This window comes from Macaca fascicularis, chromosome 10 (assembly GCF_037993035.2).
Source record: "Macaca fascicularis isolate 582-1 chromosome 10, T2T-MFA8v1.1".
NCBI classification, from domain to species: domain Eukaryota; kingdom Metazoa; phylum Chordata; class Mammalia; order Primates; family Cercopithecidae; genus Macaca; species Macaca fascicularis.
Genome location: NC_088384.1, coordinates 89,092,376 through 89,111,929, shown reverse-complemented (window position 1 = coordinate 89,111,929; position 19,554 = coordinate 89,092,376). Strand labels below are relative to the sequence as shown.

Here is a 19,554-nt window from a genome sequence, read left to right as displayed (position 1 = left end):
CCTGGGAAGCAGATGTTGCCTCCTTAGGACAAAAATCTTGCTCGTAACTGGAGTAAACCAAAGACGGGGAAGCTGCCTAGGAGAGCAATGAACTCCCCATTACCTGAAGTTTGTGGCTCAGGGACAAGGTCCAGCTCTGGGAGCCAGAGAATGGGAGAGGGACACAGACAGCTCATGTCTGGATTGAAGGAAGGTTGTGTCACCATCCAGCTCTCAGACACCATGCATTCCCCTCCTCAGTGGACCTTAGTCCCCACATCCATAAAATGGAACTCCAGTCTCTGCCTGCCTGATTCATGGGGCTCCTATGAGGTTCTAGTTACAAGATGGGGCAAGCCGCCAGGCAAGGGGCACTGTGCCCAAAGTGCCACCATGGTGCTCTAACTTCAGACTCATCCGTGTGGCTCTCCAGGGTCCTTTTTCAAAATAGGAGCTCCCCCAGGCAAAGAGGTGATACGGTCAACAGAGATGTCATCAACAGAGATGTAATCGACAGAGATGTGGTTATGTCTTCTTCTTCTCCCAGGCAGCGTTGGTGGCTCCAGGGACAGACAGAACCTGGAGACTGCATGTAGGGAACTGGCCTTAGGTACACAAAGAGTTTGCTGTGTTTGGCTGAAAGTTGCAGCTCAAGAGAAGTTGTTTAATGCAAGAGGGCAGGTCTATACAGCCTGTAGGAGCAGTCTGCTCCCCCTGGGGGTTGGACAGAGGAAGGAGTGGGGAGGTGAGGGAAGAGGGTGGAGGAAAGGAGGAGGAAGGGATAGGGCAGAAGTGAGGGAGGGAGACCCAGGCACTCAGGGAAGATAAAACAGCCCAGCTGGGCAGTCCAGCTTGTTGGTGATTACTAAGTATGGTTTTGTCTCAATTTCCCCAGTAACTTGAGATAAGAAGTTCGCCTGAGCAGTAAGCTGGCCCACTTTCAGGCCTCCCAGTGGTCCTGCCTCAGCTCTGGTAGAAGAGTTCACTGGATATCACCACGTAGCCCTGAAGGGCAAAGGAAACGATGGACCAGGTCAGAGGGTCAGAGGAGGCACAGGCACAGGCAGGACCCCAGCCGCCCCCGTAGCCTGGCTCTGAGTTCTGCTCTGCCATTCTTGTTTCGGTTTGTGAGGAGAGTCCTTTGCCTCTCTGGGCTTCAGTTTCCCAGTCTGTCACTTTGGGGGTAGTAACAGGCTCCACCTCACAAGGGCACTGTGAGGAGGCAGTGAGACCCCCCAGGAAGGCACTGGTTGCTGCTCCGATGGTGGATATCATTGATGCTTTATGAATGGGAGCGCAGAACCATGGAGCATCTTCTCCAAGTCCAAGTCTCTCCAGCAGAGTCAGGCACGCCCCCCCCATAGCTCCCCTATGCTACACTCCACTGCAGGAGCATTCTGGAGGGCTGCCGATCATTCATTCATTCATTCATTCATTCATTCATTCATTCATTCATTCATTCAGTAAATCTTCATCAAGCCTCTACTACAAGCCAAGTTCTGTGGCAGGTGCTGGGAACCAGCAGAGAAAAAGCCAGACCCAGTTCCTGCCACAATGTAGCTCATAGTGTAGGGCTATGTGGTCCAATAAGGCAACCACAATTGGCGACTATGGCTAATTAGTCCTATGGCTAATTAAACTGAAATTCATTAAAATGAAATAAAATAAAAAAGTCAGGTCCACAGTTGCACTAGCCACACTTCAGTGCTCAGTAGCCACATGCACCTGTGACTGATCATGGCTGCTGCTTTGGACAGTACAAACTTCCATCCTTGCAGAAAGTTCCATCGGACAGTACTGGACTAGGGACTTGTCACCTCTGACCCAGTGGCTGGGTCAAGGGCCAAGGTGGGTCAGCCACTAACCGTGCCTGTTCTGGGAAGTCCTAGGGAAATTCCCACATAGCCCTGCTCCTCTGTGTGTCAATTGTTCCTTCTCGTGGGGGCGGATCACCCAAGTGCCTTGAGACAGTAGTTCTTAAGGAACAAGGGCATCCTCCCTGGAATTACATCAGCAGGTCACACTCATGGGGTATGAACAGCACCTGAGACATTGGGCTTGAGAGACCTGGGTTCAGCTTTCTGTCTTACACATGTCTTGTTGAGTGAATTTCCTTTTATATCCCAGGTAAGATCTCACCCTGGGCAGTGTTATGACTGAATCTCACCCTGGGCCCATGATTTCAGATCCAGGGAAAGCAATTTTAGAAAGTTCAGGAAGTTCTCTACTCCCACCCAGGCTGCACAGTTTGTCTACAAAGCAGATGGGGTCTCACTGTCGTCTGCCCCAGATACCAAAGGGGTTGTGCCCATCCCAGGGCACAGGATCATGGGATAAGTGAAAGCCCCAGTTCCCCGAGTGTGGCCTGGTATGATATTTTATGAGGACTAAAGGAAGAATGAAACCTTCGACCCAGGGTCTCTTGGCATCCTGGACTTTTCATTTCATTGCAGTTAAGGATTCATGGCACAGCCTTTGCGGCAGCAGGTAGGGAGGGAGAGAGGTGACCCCCACCTTACTCAGTCCCTCTGAGTGAAGAAGGCCCCTCTGGTCACACCCAAAGGCTCTCACCTCATAGACAAAGATCTCAGGGGCGACATATTGGAGGTTGACCACGCCGGGGAGGGCAATTCCCATGGCCAAGAGAGCTGCAGGCGAGAAAGAAGAAAGGAGCCAGCCTATGCTGAAGCCCTCATATGCACCACGGCACTGAGTCCTCACAGGCACCTGGGAGATGGATGCCATTATTATTACACCCATTTTACAGAAGAGGAAGCTGGGGCTCAGAGAGAAAAAGGAACTTGGTGAAGATCACACAGCTGCTACACAGATGTGTGCCAAGGGGCATGCACACATGGGCTGCTAGACTCCAGAGGCCCCCTCTCACCCTCTGAGCCTGGAAAGTGGGAAGGGGGCTGGGATTGAGCACTGAGCAGATGTGGGGTACGGAGGGGGCCAGAGGGGCCCTGCTGGGGTGGAGGGCAGGGCTTACCATTGAGATGGTCCAGCAGGGGCTTCTCAAAAACGGTGCCCATCAGTGCGCGCACCTGATCTGTCTGTGGCCACGGAGCCAGGGAGATAAGCCCGTCCCAGCCGAGGGGCCAGGAGAGATGGACAGTAAGGCACATACATAAATACACACAGAGACAGACAGATAGACAACGGATGGGTGGCAAAGGCTGAGGCAGAGGGAGGAGGGCAGATCACCTATGTCCTGGGTTCAAGTGGGGCCCAGCAACACTTCCGGGGCTGGCTCTGCCTCCGCAGGATCACACCCAGTGGCAGTGCTCACCGGATGGGAGGCTGAGGGACAGCACTGACTGTGGACACTCACGCACTGTGTGACCCACAGGTGGACTGGCCAGCAGACTGCCTGACACAGATGACCGACAGACAGACAGACTGACAGCTGGGCAGAAGGGGGGCATGTTGATGGCATGCCAGCTGACAAGTGGATGTATAGTGGCTGATGACCCAGTCACATCACCTGGCTGAAAGGACAGCTAACATTCATTGTCCAACTGACCGATGGACTCTTGGGTTGAGGGCTGGGTGACAGAACATCGACTGCCAGGCAGAGTATCAGGCAGATGGACTGACCGGCCACTGTCCCCAAGCAGCCTGGGGAAGCCTGACTATAGTGGCAGACACAAGCACACGGGTCCGCACACACACACAGACATGGCTTCCCCAGGCTCAAAGCATGCCCCACCCAGGAGGGGGGTCTCTAGAGGCCGCAGCCCCACACTCACATCAATGAAGCCCACGTTGGAGGAGGCCACCGTGAGCTGGACATCCCTGAAAGAGAAGCAGGAGAATTCAGGACAGGGTCTGGCACCTCCCCACCCCCAGGCTCCCTGGCTGACACTGTGACCCAGGGCAGTGGTGGACCCATTGCACACAAGAACACACTGAGGCTGCTGGGTCCAGGTGGGCTCGCTTACTCCAGCACAGACGTGGTCCCCTGAAGCTTCACCTTGGACACAGAGAGCTGGAGGCTCAAGTTCACTACCTGGGCGTATAGGGAGAGCAGGGTCAGAGGGCACAGAGGCACGAGGGGGGCACCAGCTACCCAGCCTCCCACCCATCCCCCGACTCATTCAGGCAGCAGGTGGCTGTGAAGCCCCCGCTATGCGCCAGGCCCCACGCTGAACGCTGGGAACAACACAGTGTGAACAAGACAGACCAGCTCCCTGCCCTGGGAACGAGCCGCCAGCTGTGGGAGACGGGGTCCGTAAACACAGTAACCAGAAGCCATCCTTTCAGAGAGTGGCAGGGGCCACAAACACAGAGAGGAGGTGCCGAGAAGGCTGAAGGGACCTTCTTACTCAGGGTGGGCCAGCAAGGCTGCAACATTTAAGCTGAGGCCTGGAAGAGGAGGGGGAGCTGGCCATGCCAAGAGCCAAGGTGGGAGAGTCCTAGGCCAAGGGCTCAGCACATGCAAAGGTCCCGGGGCAGGAGTGTCCTGACATGTTCAAGGAACAGCGAAGACACTAGTGTGAGTAGAGCAAAGACGAGGGGACAGCACAGCAGGGAGGGAGGTCTCCGTGACAGTTGCCCGCCTTCCGGCCAGCCCCACCGCACTCACCACATCCAGGGAGAAGAGGGACTGGAAAGCCGAGTTGGAGGCTGCGGCCAGGACCTCCACGAAGGGCTGCAGCCGCAGGGTGGCGTTGTTGGTGTGGAGCATGGCCACAGGTGTGGTACCCAGCCGCACCTTGAGCACCACGGGCATGGGCTCGGGGAACTGGCGGGCCACCTGGGGAGGCAGAGGCAGAGGAGGCCTTGCTGGGGCAGCGGCTGGCAGGCTCTCTGGTCAGTCACTCCTCCAATGCTGATTGGGCCACCATGGTGCCGCATGTGACTGGGCACAGAGGTGGGTCCCCCACAGGCTGCTGGACCAGACGAGGGGGTTGGGTCTCCCCGAGGAGGTGACCCTGAGCTTGGTCTTGAAGAAGGATAAGGGAAAGGGAGGAGAAAGACCTTCCAAACAGCAGACACTGCTCAAGTGAAGGCCCGGAGAGACAGAGTGTGATGTCTGGGCAGAAGGTGGAGCCTCCCCAAGATGGAGGAGTAGGTTTAAGGACAGATGCTGAACTTCACTTGGGACAGATAAGACCCAGCAGAGATCCCATGACCCGGAGAACCCCCACCCCCATCCCCTGTCTCAACCCCTGGAATGATCAGAAATATCACCGACCTCCGGGATGAGCCGGCCCAGTGCAGAGGTGTTCAGCAGGTTGTCATCCGACCTCTGAAATCAGCCCCCCAGGCCACAACAGGTTTTAGGGCAGCTGCTCCCAAGATAGATCACCACTGTCCCCCCCGAGCAATCGCTCCCCATAGCCCCTGTTTAATCCTTCCAGCAGCCACCCTGTGGCGCCAACTCTAGCAGTCCCACCCACCCACAATATGGCCTCTGGGGGGTCTCCCTAGGCTGGGCCACAGGGAGCTCTTGCCCCACAGGCCCTGGGCTGCAGGTCAGGCCCTCACCAGCTGCCCTGTGATGTCCAGGTTGAGGGCGCCGGACTTCTGCAGCAGCAGGAGCGCAGAGTCAAACAGGTGCTGGGAGAGGCCCACAGTGGCCATGGAGCCCTCAGTGCCCACATGCCTTGGCAACACAAAAGGGGTGGCATCCGTGGGCAGGATGATGGGCTTGCCCAGCAGGAAGAGAACAGCCTGTGGGGGTAGGAGGGGGAAATGGGAGAAAAGCAGCAGGGCCTCAGCAGGGAGGTGGCTCCATGGCAGCACCTGGGCTCCTAGATGCCACTCCCTGCCCCCCCACCCCCTGCAAGATGCCATATGTCTAGCTCACACTTTTGCCTGTGTGGCGTGCCCCCGGCTGGGACACTGTTCCAGCTCCTCCTCTCATTTCCCACTCCCCCGTTCCTTTAGGAATTTTCTGGAACACCAAGGACTCCAGGGGCAGCAAGCCCCCAGCTCTGGGCTGGCCAGGAGGCACTTACATTGACTTCCAGGGAAATGTAGTCACTGGTGACAGTGGGCACACTGACCATGGAATAGCGGATCTGGGACTCAGGACCCACGGGGTTGAGGCCTTCATGAAACCAGGGTGGAGAAGAAAAGATGACATATTTAGCACTGCTCACCAACGTTTCATCTATCCAGAAAAGTTTATTTATTGTCTGATTATCCTGATTAGCCAGAGCCAGGCCACAAAATTAGCCGAGCAAGCCTCTGAATAAGCAAATGTAAGTGGCAAAGTGCACACGGCCAGGATTAAGCTACTCACAGCCTGCTGACTCTTAGTTTAGACACAATTCTAACAGGTATGGTTTCTGCTTTTCCCCTCGGTGGAAGACTAGTGACTCCAAGTTAGAAGGAAGGAGAAGGGCCCAGTTCAGGCACAAATATCCCCTGACAAAGGTGAGAAGCAACCACAGAAAAAGAAGAGAGCTCTCACTTATCAATGTCCAGACATTGGACTTAGAGTATCTCATTCAATCCTCGTTACAATCCTGTAGGGTTATTTTATACACATGCATGCACACACGCACACACAGTCTGGTGAGGTTCCGTCTTGCCCAGGAGTGTAATACCTTGTCAGTCTGACCCCAAAGCTATGCTCTCCCCACCTCATCACACTGTCTCCTATGGAAGCTCCAAGGGCACACCCCACTGGAGCCAGTTATGCAAGATCACAGAAGTCCAGCTTCCCTAACAGACCCTCCGAGCAGCCTTCAGGGAGGCACAGCTCAGAGCCCAACTCCTCTGAGCCTCAGAATACTCTTGCAGGGAAGTTTCAAAGGGCAAGGCCGGGCACAGTGGCTCACACCTGTGATCCCAGCACTTTGGGAGGCCGAGGCAAGAGCTGGTCTTTGGAATGAGGATTCTAGATTCTAGAATGATTCTAGATTGTAAGTGTCAATGGTCCTTGGATTCTCCAATGTTAAGACTCATGATTTCAAAATTGTAATTTTTTTCAGCTTTTTTGATCTAAGATATGCAGATTCTAGAATCAAAGACTTGGTTTTGGTTCCAGAATTTGGAGATTCCCAGATTTCATGAATAATTATACTGTTTTGGGAGCTCACAATTCAGTCACCCTACAACTGACCCTCCTAGAGGTCGATCGTGATCCAGAGTGGAACCTTTGGAGGGTCCTAGGGGCTCCAGGGGGTCCCAGAGGCCCCACCCCCCTCCCCTGGCTCCCAGATCTTACCAATTAATGTGCCCAGGTGGACATTGACGCCCTGCACCAGGTTGGAGATGCTCAGGCACAGCTGTGGTAAGACAGAGAGAAGGAGGCTGGGTTTAGGGCAGCCCTCAGGCTGGAGGGCACAAGGCTGGGAGGGGTCTAGAGTCCCTGTCTAAAAGCCTCCCCAACCTGTACGCCATGCCTGGAACCCCTTCCTCCACCGGCCAGTGGGCATCTCCTAGGACCCCTTCCAGGCACCGAAGAAACAGAGGAGAAGCAGCCCAAAGGCTGATGGCAGTGTGAGCATAGGTCCCCAGGCACGAAGAAAGAACAGGGGCCGTGGAGCCCAGCAGTGGTGGTCACAGCTGGGCTTGAGCAACTGAGGCAGGGAGTCTGCTGCAACGGGGCTCAGAGCTCACTCTTGGAGCTCAGCTGGTGGGAGGGTGGTGCCCAGGCAGGGGCAGGCAGTGATCAGCAAGCCAGACCAGCCAAGCTTCAGATGCCAGGCCAGGGAGCTACAGAGGTTTCCCCTGGGCACCATGGGCAGCCAGATAAGTATATTATGCTGGGATCCGTGTGATAGAAGATGGGGGCAGAGGAGGAACTGCAAGGCCAGGGGCACTCACAGCCTCGACCAGGCAAGAGCTGGCTGCGCAGGGCGAGGTCAAGAGGAAGAGGAGAGGGTGGGTCTTCTTTCCTGCAGTGCTGCCTGAAGCCCCTTGCCCAGAAGAGGCTGGCTATGAGGGCAGCAGGGGGACTACAAGGAGAGGAAGAGGCTGGACCAACAGGCAAAGTCAAGCCGTCCACTTGGGCATCCCATAGGACTCTCAAGAGGAGCTGCCCCACCTTCGCCCCTCGAGCCTCGGTTTTCTCATCTGTAAGGTGGGCATGCTGCAGTCGCCCTCTGGGGGGCGTGGGGTGGCACGCAGAAGGTTGACTTCGTCTCTACTACTGCCCCTTAAAGCAGTAAGTGGGGTTGGGATGGGATAGGGCAGGGAGAAAATGAGCTCCCCCTGGGCAGTGGGACCCTAGCCCCTGGGCTACCCTCTCTCACCAAGTCAGCTCCATGCAGACAATGACAAGAGCTAAGACAGCAATAATAATAGCAGCACCCACTCTGTCAACCACTGTCCCGAACTCTTCTGAAATGTTAATGCATTTTGTGCCTGCAGTCGCCCCACGAAGGAGGGGCTTTGTCTCTTTCAGTACAGATGTGGAACCAGAAGCAGAGACAGTGCACATCTGGAAAGGACAGGGACCCATCCAGGCTACAGCTGGCCCCATGCCCACACCCTCCTTCACTCTCGTTCTGTCTTCTTTTCACACACCACAGGCCCATGAACCCCACTCCACCCTCTGGCATGAAATTGGAGCTGTCCCAAGAGAATGAACCTCCCTCTCCTCCAACCCCATAAACTCTGCCCTCATTTCTATCTCCCCGTCACTCCCCTGGACCCTGGCACCAGCCTCTTCCCTGCCTTCATGGGGACCATGAAGGGGCTTCTTTTTTTTTAATCCCAAGCAAAGTACCCGCTGCCTGAAATCCCACTCTTTCTTCACTGTGCCTTCTTGGTGAAGCCATGCCCTCCTTTCTGAGAAATCGGCAAGCCCTTTACCTTGTTACTCAAGACAGCTTTAATGTGCTTCTGCAGCAGGACCAGCAGTGCGTGGGAGGTGCTGAGGGGGAAACAGAGAAAGAGCTCCTGGGCCCCCAAACATATTAGGTCCCGTCGCTCAGCACAGTCGCGTGTCTGGGAAGAGAAGTCTCTGTCCTCAGCCAGGAGGTCCATCAATCCCATTCGACGCCCTGCCACCTGCCACACACAGTGCTGGCATAATTGGCCCCACAGATAAGGAAATTGAGTCTCAAAAGAGAGGGTCATTTATCTCAAGGTTTGGAAATGGCCAAGAATGTGGCAAGTGAGACCGGGAGGGCGTTGCAAAAGCTAGACGTGGCCGTGACCTTGGCCAGCTGGCTTCGTGGCCACTCTAAGCCTAGTGAAGGTTGGGTTAGGGGCTAGAGCTGGGATCCTGGGTCTGCTTCATGCTTTGGGTCCAATTTTCTGTGACACACCTAACAAAATACCTTCCTGGCTCTGGGCCTCCGTTTCCCCTTTAAACAACTCAACAGTGCTCCATAGGCACCAATGGTTCCTTGATTTGCAAAAATGTCGATCCAAGCCACAGCCCAACCTCGCTGAACCAGCTCCCTGGGGAGGTAGGAGGGTGGCGTCTGTGTTTCCAAAGGCTCTTGGCTTTCATCTCCCCTTCAATAAGCTGTAAGCATCCCTTGCCTGGGAGGACAGCGAGGGGTCACGAGTCACACATGATGATCATGGGACACAAGTGTGAATGGGTTTATACAGCCACACCCCTCTCTGGGGAAAAAGCTCAGTCTTGATGCAAACATTGCATTCTTCTAAGCCTCCAAGATGCTCAACACCTCAGCAAGCCCTCCTCACATTGGGAAGGTGCAGACATCATCTAGGGGGATTTGCAAGCCATGGGATTAGTCAGGCTGCCTGGCCTTGAATCTGGCTACACCATTTGTCAGCTGGTGGTCTTAGGCAAGTCACTTAACTGCTCTGGGCCTCCGTTTGCTCTCCTGTAAAATGCAGGAAATACTTAACACCTACCTGGTAGGATACTGTGAGGATCAAACGAAATGATCCACCGAAAGGGCCTGGAACAGTGCTCAGCACACACAGGTGCTCTGGAGGCGGGAGCTGCGGTCAGCCTTTATGCAGAAGGGAGCCGCCACCTGAGAGAGCTCGCTCTTGGCGGGTCCCGCCCCTGCCTGGCTTCCATCACTGTAAGGAGGGGTGGGTCTCCGAGGTCCTAACAGCCAGTCTGATCCACCCAAAATCTCTCCCCAAAGAGTGTGCTAATAGCTAGTGTGTGTTGTCAAGTGGTGGAAAGGGAATGGAAAGTGTATTGTCAAGGAGATGGAAAGATCCCAGGTTCTGGCTGCTCACTTGCTGTGTGACCTCAGGCATGCCTCTCCCCCTCTCCGAGCCTCAGTGTACTCCATCATAAAACAAACACAATAATGGGGGCCTCTCAGGCCCTTGTGGCCATTGGTTAAAGTCCTGAGTGGGCAGCTCAGGAAACAGCAGCACAGCTTTGGCATCCAGGATTCCTGTGGCCCTGCCCTCACCAGGCACCCACCTGTTACTACCATCAAACTCGTTGGCGTGGCCTGAGAATGAAGAGCAGGTAGAGATGCTGACCACAGGGGTCCTGATGGAGCTCTGGGTCACACGGGTGTCAGCCAGCAGTTCCACAGGCAGCGTCAGCTCCAGGGGCTCTGCGGCGCTGCAGGGAGGACAGTCCTGAGTCCAAGCAGCACCGCCCGGCAGAGCCTACCGTGACTGACAAGAGATCTTACAAACTCCCCAGCCCCTGCCTGCCCTCCACTTGGCCCAGGAGGCCCCCCGCTCCCAGACTGAGATGGCTCTACCTGGGGCAGGCCCACAGCCCCCGGCCCCAAGACTCCACTTGGGGTCATGGACGTTGCAGCAGTGGGTGTGAGCACTGGCTGTCCAGAGCCTCTCACTGTGAGACCTTGGGCCAGCCATTTACCATGCTGAGCCTCAGTTTCCTCTTCTGCAAAATGGACATAAGGTTGGTGGGACCTATGTCGCAGGGCTGTGCTGAGTTTCCTGTGAGATAATCACAGAGCCTGGCCCATAGGAAGCATGCATAAAATCATAGTGTCAGGGTAGAGGAGCAAGATAATAGACCCCTCTGACTGCACAGCTCACGATGTGAAAATTAAATGCAGTAACATATAAGATGCCAGGCACACAAAAATAACTCTGATCATTATGCTTATTGAGCGTCTCTCACATGCCTTGCCCTGGGAAAGGGAGGACAGTCATTATAACCACAGCAATGAACCCATTGGCACTCTGCAGAAGTTCATCCCGTTTTACAGATGAGGAAGCTGAGGGCTAAACAAGTGAAGTGACTCTGCCCAGTTGCAGAGCTGTTGAGCAGGGTTCTCAGAAATGCTCTCACTATCTTGCTCCCCTCCAAGGGTGAGGGGAGACAGAGCACTGGACAGGGAGTCAAGAGGCCTGGATGAGAGTCCCGGAGGAGCTGCTACCCCCCATCCCCTCACTGTGCCCCCTCAAAGCATCCCTGAAACCCTTCTCACCCCCTAACAAGGAGATCCGCTCACCGAAACACCTTGAAAGTAAAATTAGCTGCTGCCAGCAGGCGCACTCCGAAACCAGCAATGAATTTCAGGTGGAGGCGGGGCACATGGACATTCAGAATCCGGATCCTGCAGGATAGTAATCAAGATGACGGGATGGCCCCCATTAAACCATGGGATCAACTCTGAGCTGGGTGCTCTGAGTCATACCCACACGATGTTATAAAGAAGGGCTTTCTGACAATTGGAACCATGAGGTGAGGGGGAGGTGGTGAGTTCTCCATCACCACGGGGCATGCAAACCAAGGTGGGACACCAGCTGGTAGGGAGAACATGCAGAGGGGGCCCCCGCTTTGGGTAGAACTTGGGTGAGATGATTGCTCAGGTTTTTGACAGTTTCTGACACCTGCCTGGAAAATTGGAAAGGTTGGAAAAGAAAAACTTCAGGAACCACAGAAGGCAGAAATCCTCTCTGGTATCCTAGTCAATGTCTGCAGCTCGTAGCCTACAGCAACAGAAACGCCCCACTTCAAAGCTCCAAGCACTCTCCCGCTAACCTGTAATGTCTTTTATTTCCTAAATGAAAGTCATTTCTGCACAGTACAGTTCAGGTCCCCTTTACAGAAGCTGCTTCTGTACACGCAACAATCCTGGGTTCGATCCCGTGTCTACAAATGAGAACCATGGGTGCTGTTTTCAAACAGCCATGTGGTATCCATTGTGTGGCCAGACCACAAGTGATTTAGGCATCTTTGGTCGTTGGGTCTTTATGTCCAGTTCTCTACCTTTATTAACCGTGCCATGAACTGCATTTCAGCTCTACCTAAGGGATCTCAAACTAGTGGCCCCCAAGCCAGATGTGTTTTTGTTTTGTTTTGTTTTTTTAACCACCCACCCACTGTTCCAGGGTCTTAAAGTCTTAAATGTTTTTTGTTTGTTTGTTTGTGTTTGTTTGTTTTGAGATGGAGTTTCTCTCTTGTCGCCCAGGCTGGAGTGCAATGGCACGATCTCAGCTCACTATAACCTCTGCCTCCCAGGTTCAAGAGATTCTCCCACCTCAGCCTCCCAAGTAGCTGGGATTACAGGCACCCGCCACCACGCCCAGCTAATTTTTGTATTTTTAGTTGAGATGGGGTTTCACCATGTTAGCCAGGCTGGTCTTGAACTCCTGACTTCAGGTGATCCACCCGCCTCAGCCTCCCAAAGTGCTGGGATTACAGGTGTGGGCCACCAAGCCTGGCCTTTAAATGTTTTTTAATTAGTTGCTATCTTTCCAAATTTGATGGATTCTAGATGTATATTTTCCCTTGGAAACCCAAAGATCCGACAGTAGTGAGCCCGAGTTCCTATGTGGAAGGCAGCTGTTGACCAGCCCTGGGGGTGTCTAAGTTTGGGATGCTCCACCTCCCTGTGTCTTTAGTCTCTGCATTAAGCAGGGTGGCGTGGAGGTAAGGGAGGCTCAGATTCGTGTCTAAATTCAGTGTCCAGTTTCTAGAAACAGAGGGTCCTGCCAGCCCTGGGGACCCAGGAGCCAGTCTTAGCCTCTGAGGGCAGAAATTCACTAATTCAGAGGCACCAGGCCCCGGCATCTCTACCTTGAGTCCGTCTCTTAAATCATCTTGTAACCACTCACCTGGTGGGAGGGAGCACTCACCTTCAGTGAAGAGTGCTCATCTGGTGGACTGGAACACTTTGCCCCGTGGATAGGAGCACCTGCCCAGCAGGCAGGAGCACACACCCAGTGGACTGAAGCACCCACCTGGCAAGCAGGAACACTCCACTTGGTGGCAGGAGCACCTTCTCTGGACAAGGGGAGCACTCACCTGGTCGGCTGAAGCACCCCTCCACTCCAGTCCAGGAAATGCGGGACAGTGACCTGCAGGGCCCGCTGTAGAGGGGCTTTCCCAATTTCAGACACTGTGGGGCCAGGGTAGACAGGTTAGGGTGCCCTCGAGAACCACCAAGTAGCAAGAACACACTGCCTGCCATCTACCCTGCACCTTGGGCAGAGGGTACTCAGACTGGAAGGGGTAGACTTGCTCCAAGCATGTGCGGAGGGCAGCTGACTCCCCATGAGCCCACCTTGGGTGTGCCACTCGCACCAGGCCTTCTCCACCTGGGCATGGCCTCCTTCACCCACTCTGCCTCTCAAAATCCTGCTGATTCACCCCATCCTTCAAAAGCAACAAAATCCTTTGCCCTCTTACAAGGTTTCAATCAGATCCCACCTCCTCTGGGAGCCTTCCCTAAGTTCCCAAGCAGAAGGAGCATGTCCCAGTCATCCCTGGCCTGCTGCGGAAGCACCCACGGGAGCAGGGGGGACATCCCTTAGGAGGGGAGGGGACAGCCTCACCTGGAGGCTGAGGACTCAAGAGTCTCTTAGATCCTGGGTTCAAACCCCAGTGCTCACTGCTACTCACTGCCTCTGTGGCTACTCTGTGCCTCAGTTTCCCCATCTATACATTTGCAATTATTCTAATGTTATCTGTCACGTAGGATCATTGTAAACACTCAGTGCACAGCAAATGCTAGCTACTACCATTGCTATTTATTTTTGTAATAATAGCAGCGATCACTTATGTCATGATCCTGTAGTGCCAGGCCCTGTTCTGAGTGCTCTACTTTTCCTACTATCATGCCCAGTTTACAGAGAGGTGAGGGCACCTGGCCGGGGGAAGCTGGCTTTGGACAAGGGACCTGGTTCCCGAGCCTCTGGGCATCCTCACTCACCTGTGCTGCTGGGCCCCAGAGAGGTGCTCATTAAACGGAAGTTGAATTAAAATAAGAGGTAATGGTGCTGGAAGTGAGCTTCAGATGAGGAGTCAAGAGGACTGCCCACTGCTCAGACTCACTGTGGGAACTCGGGAAGTCCCTGCACCTCTCTGGGTCTTAGTCTCCCCCAACAAGAAGCATAAAGGCGCCGGTTTCCACGTTTCCCAGCACCCCTCTCCCACCTAACCATCTGCAGCTGAGCTGGGACTCACACCCAGACCTCAGACTCCATCTACAGTGCTCCTTTGACACAGGGTTTGAACTCTGGGGCTTGCAGGATGGGGTGGGGAGGACACTGGAAGTAGCCACTAAGCCCAGCCTGGGGAGCAATGCATCCAGCTTGGGCCTCCAGCCGGATTTCTGCCAAGAACAAACACAGGCAGGCAAGCGGGGGAGGGCTCCCTGGGAACACAGGAGGCTTGCACAGGACAGGCAGAGGGCAGGAAGGCAGCAGAGGGCGCGGACCTCATGGCCCTACCTGCGGGCATCCATGAATGGCTCCATGTCACGCTCTGGCACGGATCACTGACCCTTTTCATTGCCTGCCCATCAGCCCGGATACAAGGTCCTGGAAGGCTGCGTGTACCCAGGGGTGGGGGAACCCTGCTACTTCCCTGAGCCCCTGCTTCGTGTCCTGGGCCACTGAAAGTCCCATCTACTGTCTGACCTGACTTTCTCACACAATCATCTGTGTTTGGCCTTGGGGGAAACAGCTTCTGATCTCCGGCTTTGGTGGGAAACCAAATTCTCACCGAGAGGCAGCTGAAGGTGAATAAACATGTTTGTGCTGGCGTCCTGGACCTTGGCAATGTCTGTGCCTCCCTGGGCCTAAGTTTCCTCATTGTGCCCTCCGTAGGGGATTGGGGCAAGACTTGGAAGGATCTAGCAGCAAAGCCATAAGACAGAGCCCTCACACAAGTGGGACCCAGAGAGCAGATGGTTCTCTCACACGGAGCTCAGAAGGGCTATACTTTAGAACACTCCCTGCATCACGGTGCTGGACAGATCTCTCCCAAGCACACGTGTGCGTGCACACACCACATACGCAAACCTGTACACCCAGGGTGCACATCCATACCTGTGCACACACATCCAGGCAGCGTCACGGGCTTGCACCCTCCCCAACACTTAAGTACACACGTGGGCACAACTCTATGAAATTTCAAACTCATAAGTAGACACACACAGGTAAAAACAGCCCCTCAAACCGACCTATGCCCACATCACTAAAGCACGTGAGCAGATCATGTGTGCACACTTGCACACTGGCCACGTGACGTATTCCCCCTCACGCATTTATGTAATAAGCATTTGTTGAGCAGTGCCGTGTGTCCGGCACTGTCTGGGTGCCAGGGACACAATTTCCGGTTAAAATCTGGGTCATGATCATGGGGCTTTTGAGTTCATGGATTAGCACACACACTTAGGATTGTGCACGCATGTACCGGCTCGCAGGCACTCGCTGGGTGGCACACCCCTTACCGTAGCTCAATGCTGCCTTGTTGAGTCGGACCACGGTGCCTGGCGTGGAGGCACTGACCACAGGCAGCAGCAGTGCCAGCAGCAGGCCCAGCCTACATGCCCAAGCCATGGCTGCCCTGGCCGCTGGCCACAGGATCTGTGGGCTGGGGTAGAAACGAGCATCAGGGAGCTCAGCCAGAACAGCCCACCCCTGAGCCGCCCGAAGCCCGCTCCAGCCTGGAGGGAACAAGCCCTGACTGGTGATCCCAGCCCTACCCCAGGCCCACAGACATCGTTTTTGCATCTCTGCGTTGGTAACCATCACCCTGCCTTGCTTGCTTCTTCAGGAATCATGGGAGAGTCCTTTCTGGAAATGACCCCCAATGCCCAGAGAAGAAATGGTCTTGCCTAGGGCCACACAGTGGACTGGGACCAGGTGCAGGACCCAAGCCATGGCAGAGAAGGATGGTGAGCCTCCCAAATGGGGAGACTGAGGGTAGTTTCCTGTCCTAAGAAGAGACCCAGGACTGTGTCACCTGATGCTGGAGCCCAGCCCAGTGTGACAGCCCAGCCTGGTGTCCAGCTGTCCAAACTCAGCCAGGGGAAGATCCAGGGTGGCTCCTGTCCTCATCCCCTCCTGGCCAGGTGAGAAATGGCCTAAGAGTAGGCCTCTCACATGGCCCCCATCCACTCCTGACGCAGTCTGGCCAAGTAGGCAGATCTGTGTCTGACTCAGGGAGAGGGAGCCAGGCAGGAATGAGGGACTGCTGCTCAGGTGGGTCAGCTGAGACCCAGGATGGTGGCACTTGCCCAGGTCCCACAGAAAGGCCAGGGATGGAAGGACACTTCTGCAGGGGGTGGCTGGAAGTAGCATCCCCATTGAACAGATAAAGAAGCTGAGACTCCTCGGAGGTGGAGTACCAGCCCAACCCCGTGCCTACCTCAGGTGGTTCCTGAGACAGGTGAACTCTCAGCCCCAGGGTAGCCCTCCTCTGCCCCAGGCAGGCAGATGCAGAGGCTACTTTATAAGGCTCCCAATGTGCAGGGTCCACTGGGAAGGGACCCAGGGAGCGGCAAGTTTGCTTGTGGTTGCAAGTGTTTTCCCTGTAAACATGGCCTTTGCCAAAGTGTCTCATCCCACATGTGTGCTGGGGCTGCCACGTAGCCAGTAGCCGGGCCCAGCTCCCAACCACTACAAGCCCCTGGGGCTAGGCAGCTATGGCCTTAGGGGCCAGGAGATCTCTGGAAGGAAAGCCACTTCTAGGAGGGTACCCTTATGCCCAGCCAAGGCCTGGGAGGATGGGGCCCATGAGGACCCCACCCCCCCTCCCATAGGCAGGGGGATGGCTACAATGACCCCTCAAGCCTGGTACCTCCAAGCTGTCTCAGAAACATGACCCTTTTAGGAGGGGCAGAAGGCTACCTGAGCACCATTGTCATTCATTGACAGCCCTGACCCTGTCACATATTCACACACTGAGTGCTGACCCCAGTTACCAAGCTCTGACCCTGATCACATGCTGAGCCCTGATCCCAGTGACAAACTGAGCCCTAACTCAGTAGGGAACAGAAGAGAAAGTGTGCGTGACCCACCCCCGCAGCTTAACACCCCAGCCCCTCTCCAAATGCACATTCCATTCACAATGGATTCGTCCACCGTCTCTTTCTACATTACAAACGCCAGCCTCTGCCTTGACTATATGGGATCTAAGGAACTGTGTGTGCCCATGAAGGAATTTGTACATGCACGTGTGTGGATGAGGATTGTGTGTGTTGATACATGTGTGTGGTTGTGTGTGCATAGTCACATGTACACATGTGCAGGGAAAATGTGTGCTCTTAAGTGTGGGTGTGGACGTGAAATGGGCGCATTGGCGTCTTGGTTTATGGTGTTACGTATCTATTCACACAATCCGACAGGACCACAGAAGTGGGGAGTTCTGTGTACATGTATGCATGTGTGGGCTTGGCCTACTGAGTGTTTGTGGGTCTGTGAGTGTGTGGTGTTAGGTGCATGTGTGTATGTGAGTGGACTGTTTCCTGGGATGGGGAGGTACATATATGTCTGTGCATACACGTGGGCACAGCAGGTGATGGCCTTGCCATTTTTCTTCATTGGCACAGGATGCCTTGGGGCCTTTCCCCAACTCCAGGGCACTCCTTGACTCCCACTGACCCCACACCAGCTCAAATATCAGGCCCAGCTCCTAGGGCCACCCTGTGCTAGGCCCCCACCAGTGCCTACAAAGCTGACCACAGACACCATCAAGCCCTCCCCTGAGCAGCTGGAGCTCACTTGAACCAGCCCTGCCTCCCAACCAGTGCTCCCCTGCCCCTATTCTAGAGGCAAAGAGGAATGAGAAGAGCCTGCTGTGAGCTCCCTGACACCCTGCTCCTGGCCTTGGTCTGTCCACCAGTGCATAAGACAGGGCCCTCCTGCACCCTCACCATAGCTGATGATGCAAACAGCAGACTCAATGGACAGAGGTGCAAATATTGACCAAAGCCGCTCTTGGTGTTTGCTCTTGGCCTGGACACTTCCTTTTCCTAAATATTTCCAGCACAGGAGCCATCTGGGTGACAGCCAGTAGACATAAAAGAGGGAGACTCTCACCAGCCCATCTCAGATCTCAACCAGCTCCCTACAGCAATGGTAAGTACCATTTGGTGAGCACCTGCCATATGCAGAATGTTCTGCCAGCCACTTTGCCTGCATCTACAGGGATGGGAGCTGGTTCTGCTCAGCCCTGTTTCCAGCACCTGGACCATACTAGGATGCATAAATATTTGTTGAATGAATAAATGAATGAGTATACATTTGAAAGACCCTTGTAACAATTGTAGTGGTGGCATTTCAGAGTTTCCCCTTCACTGAATATTCTCAGGGGGTTTGCATTGGTGTCCTCTTGCTGCAGTAATGTATTATCACAAACTTAGTGACTTAAGACACAATTTATCATGTTACCATTCTGGAGGTCTGAAGTCTCAGATGGGTCTCCCTGGGCTAAAATCAAGGAAGTATTGGCAGGGCTGCGTTCCTTGCTGGAGGCTGTAGGAGAGGAACTGTCCACCTGCCTTTTCCAGCTTCTAGAAGCCGCCCTTATTCCTTGGCTCCTGGTCCTTTCCTCCATCTTCAAAGCCAGCATGTTGAGCTGAGTGCTTCTTGTGCAGCCATCTCCCTGCCTCCCTCTTCTACTTATAAGGACCCTTTTCATTACATTGCACCCACATGGGTAATCTAGGGTATTCTCCCCATCTCAAGATCGACTGATTAGCAACTTAAATTCCTCTTCTAGCTTTAGCTCCCCTTTGCCTTGTGACTTAACATATTTACATGTTCAAGTTTTAGTATGTGGACCACTTCCCATTGGTCATTAGCCTGCAATTTTAAGCAATTGCCACCAGGGGGCAAAAGTGAATTCATTTTAGTTTTGCTGTCCAAATAGTCAAGCTCCCTACAGGCAGGGCTAACAGAAAAAACTTAGCCTGACATTTCCACTTGGTTATGCTTTTATTTTTTTCCCAGTAAAAAAGTAGAACTTTTTTTTTTTTTTTTTTTTCCGGAGACAGTCTCACTCTGTGGCCCAGGCCAGAGTGCAGTGGCGCAATTTTGGCTCATGGCAACCTCTGCCACCTCCCGAGTTCAAGCAATTCTCATGCCTCCCTCCTGAGTAGCTGGGATTACAGGCACACACCACCACGCCCAGCCAATTTTTTGTATTTTTAGTAGAGAAGAGGTTTTGCCATGTTGCCTAGGCAGGTCTCAAATTCCTGAGCTCAGGCAATCCACCCGCCTCAGCCTCCCAAAATACTAGGATTACAGGCATCAACCACCGCGCCCAGCCAAAAAGTAGAACTTTATTAAAACAACAACACATGCCATGTATTTTGTGTTATGCACAATGTCCACCAGTGAGAAGCTCAGCATTACAAAATGCATTCACAGGCAACCTAAGAGGGTGAAAAACCTGGGAAGCTTGGGGCAAGGAAGGGGTCTAGGGAACACGGAAAAGCATGGTTGGGT

At 54.1% G+C, this 19,554-nt stretch overlaps 1 protein-coding gene across 1 annotated transcript; it reads right to left on the bottom strand.

Moving 5' to 3' along the window:
* Positions 1-610: 610 nt before the first annotated feature.
* On the bottom strand, positions 611-15,672 carry BPIFB2 (BPI fold containing family B member 2). Its single transcript, XM_005568712.4, has 15 exons — positions 15,552-15,672; positions 13,121-13,214; positions 11,322-11,426; positions 10,307-10,453; positions 8,755-8,815; positions 7,163-7,223; positions 5,946-6,037; positions 5,473-5,658; positions 5,180-5,233; positions 4,568-4,738; positions 3,924-3,991; positions 3,732-3,777; positions 2,972-3,035; positions 2,551-2,627; positions 611-984 (listed from the first exon to the last, which is right to left on the bottom strand). The coding sequence occupies exons 1-15, from the start codon at positions 15,658-15,660 to the stop codon at positions 943-945; spliced, it is 1,377 nt and encodes a 458-aa protein (XP_005568769.3). The 5' UTR covers positions 15,661-15,672; the 3' UTR covers positions 611-942.
* Positions 15,673-19,554: the final 3,882 nt, after the last annotated feature.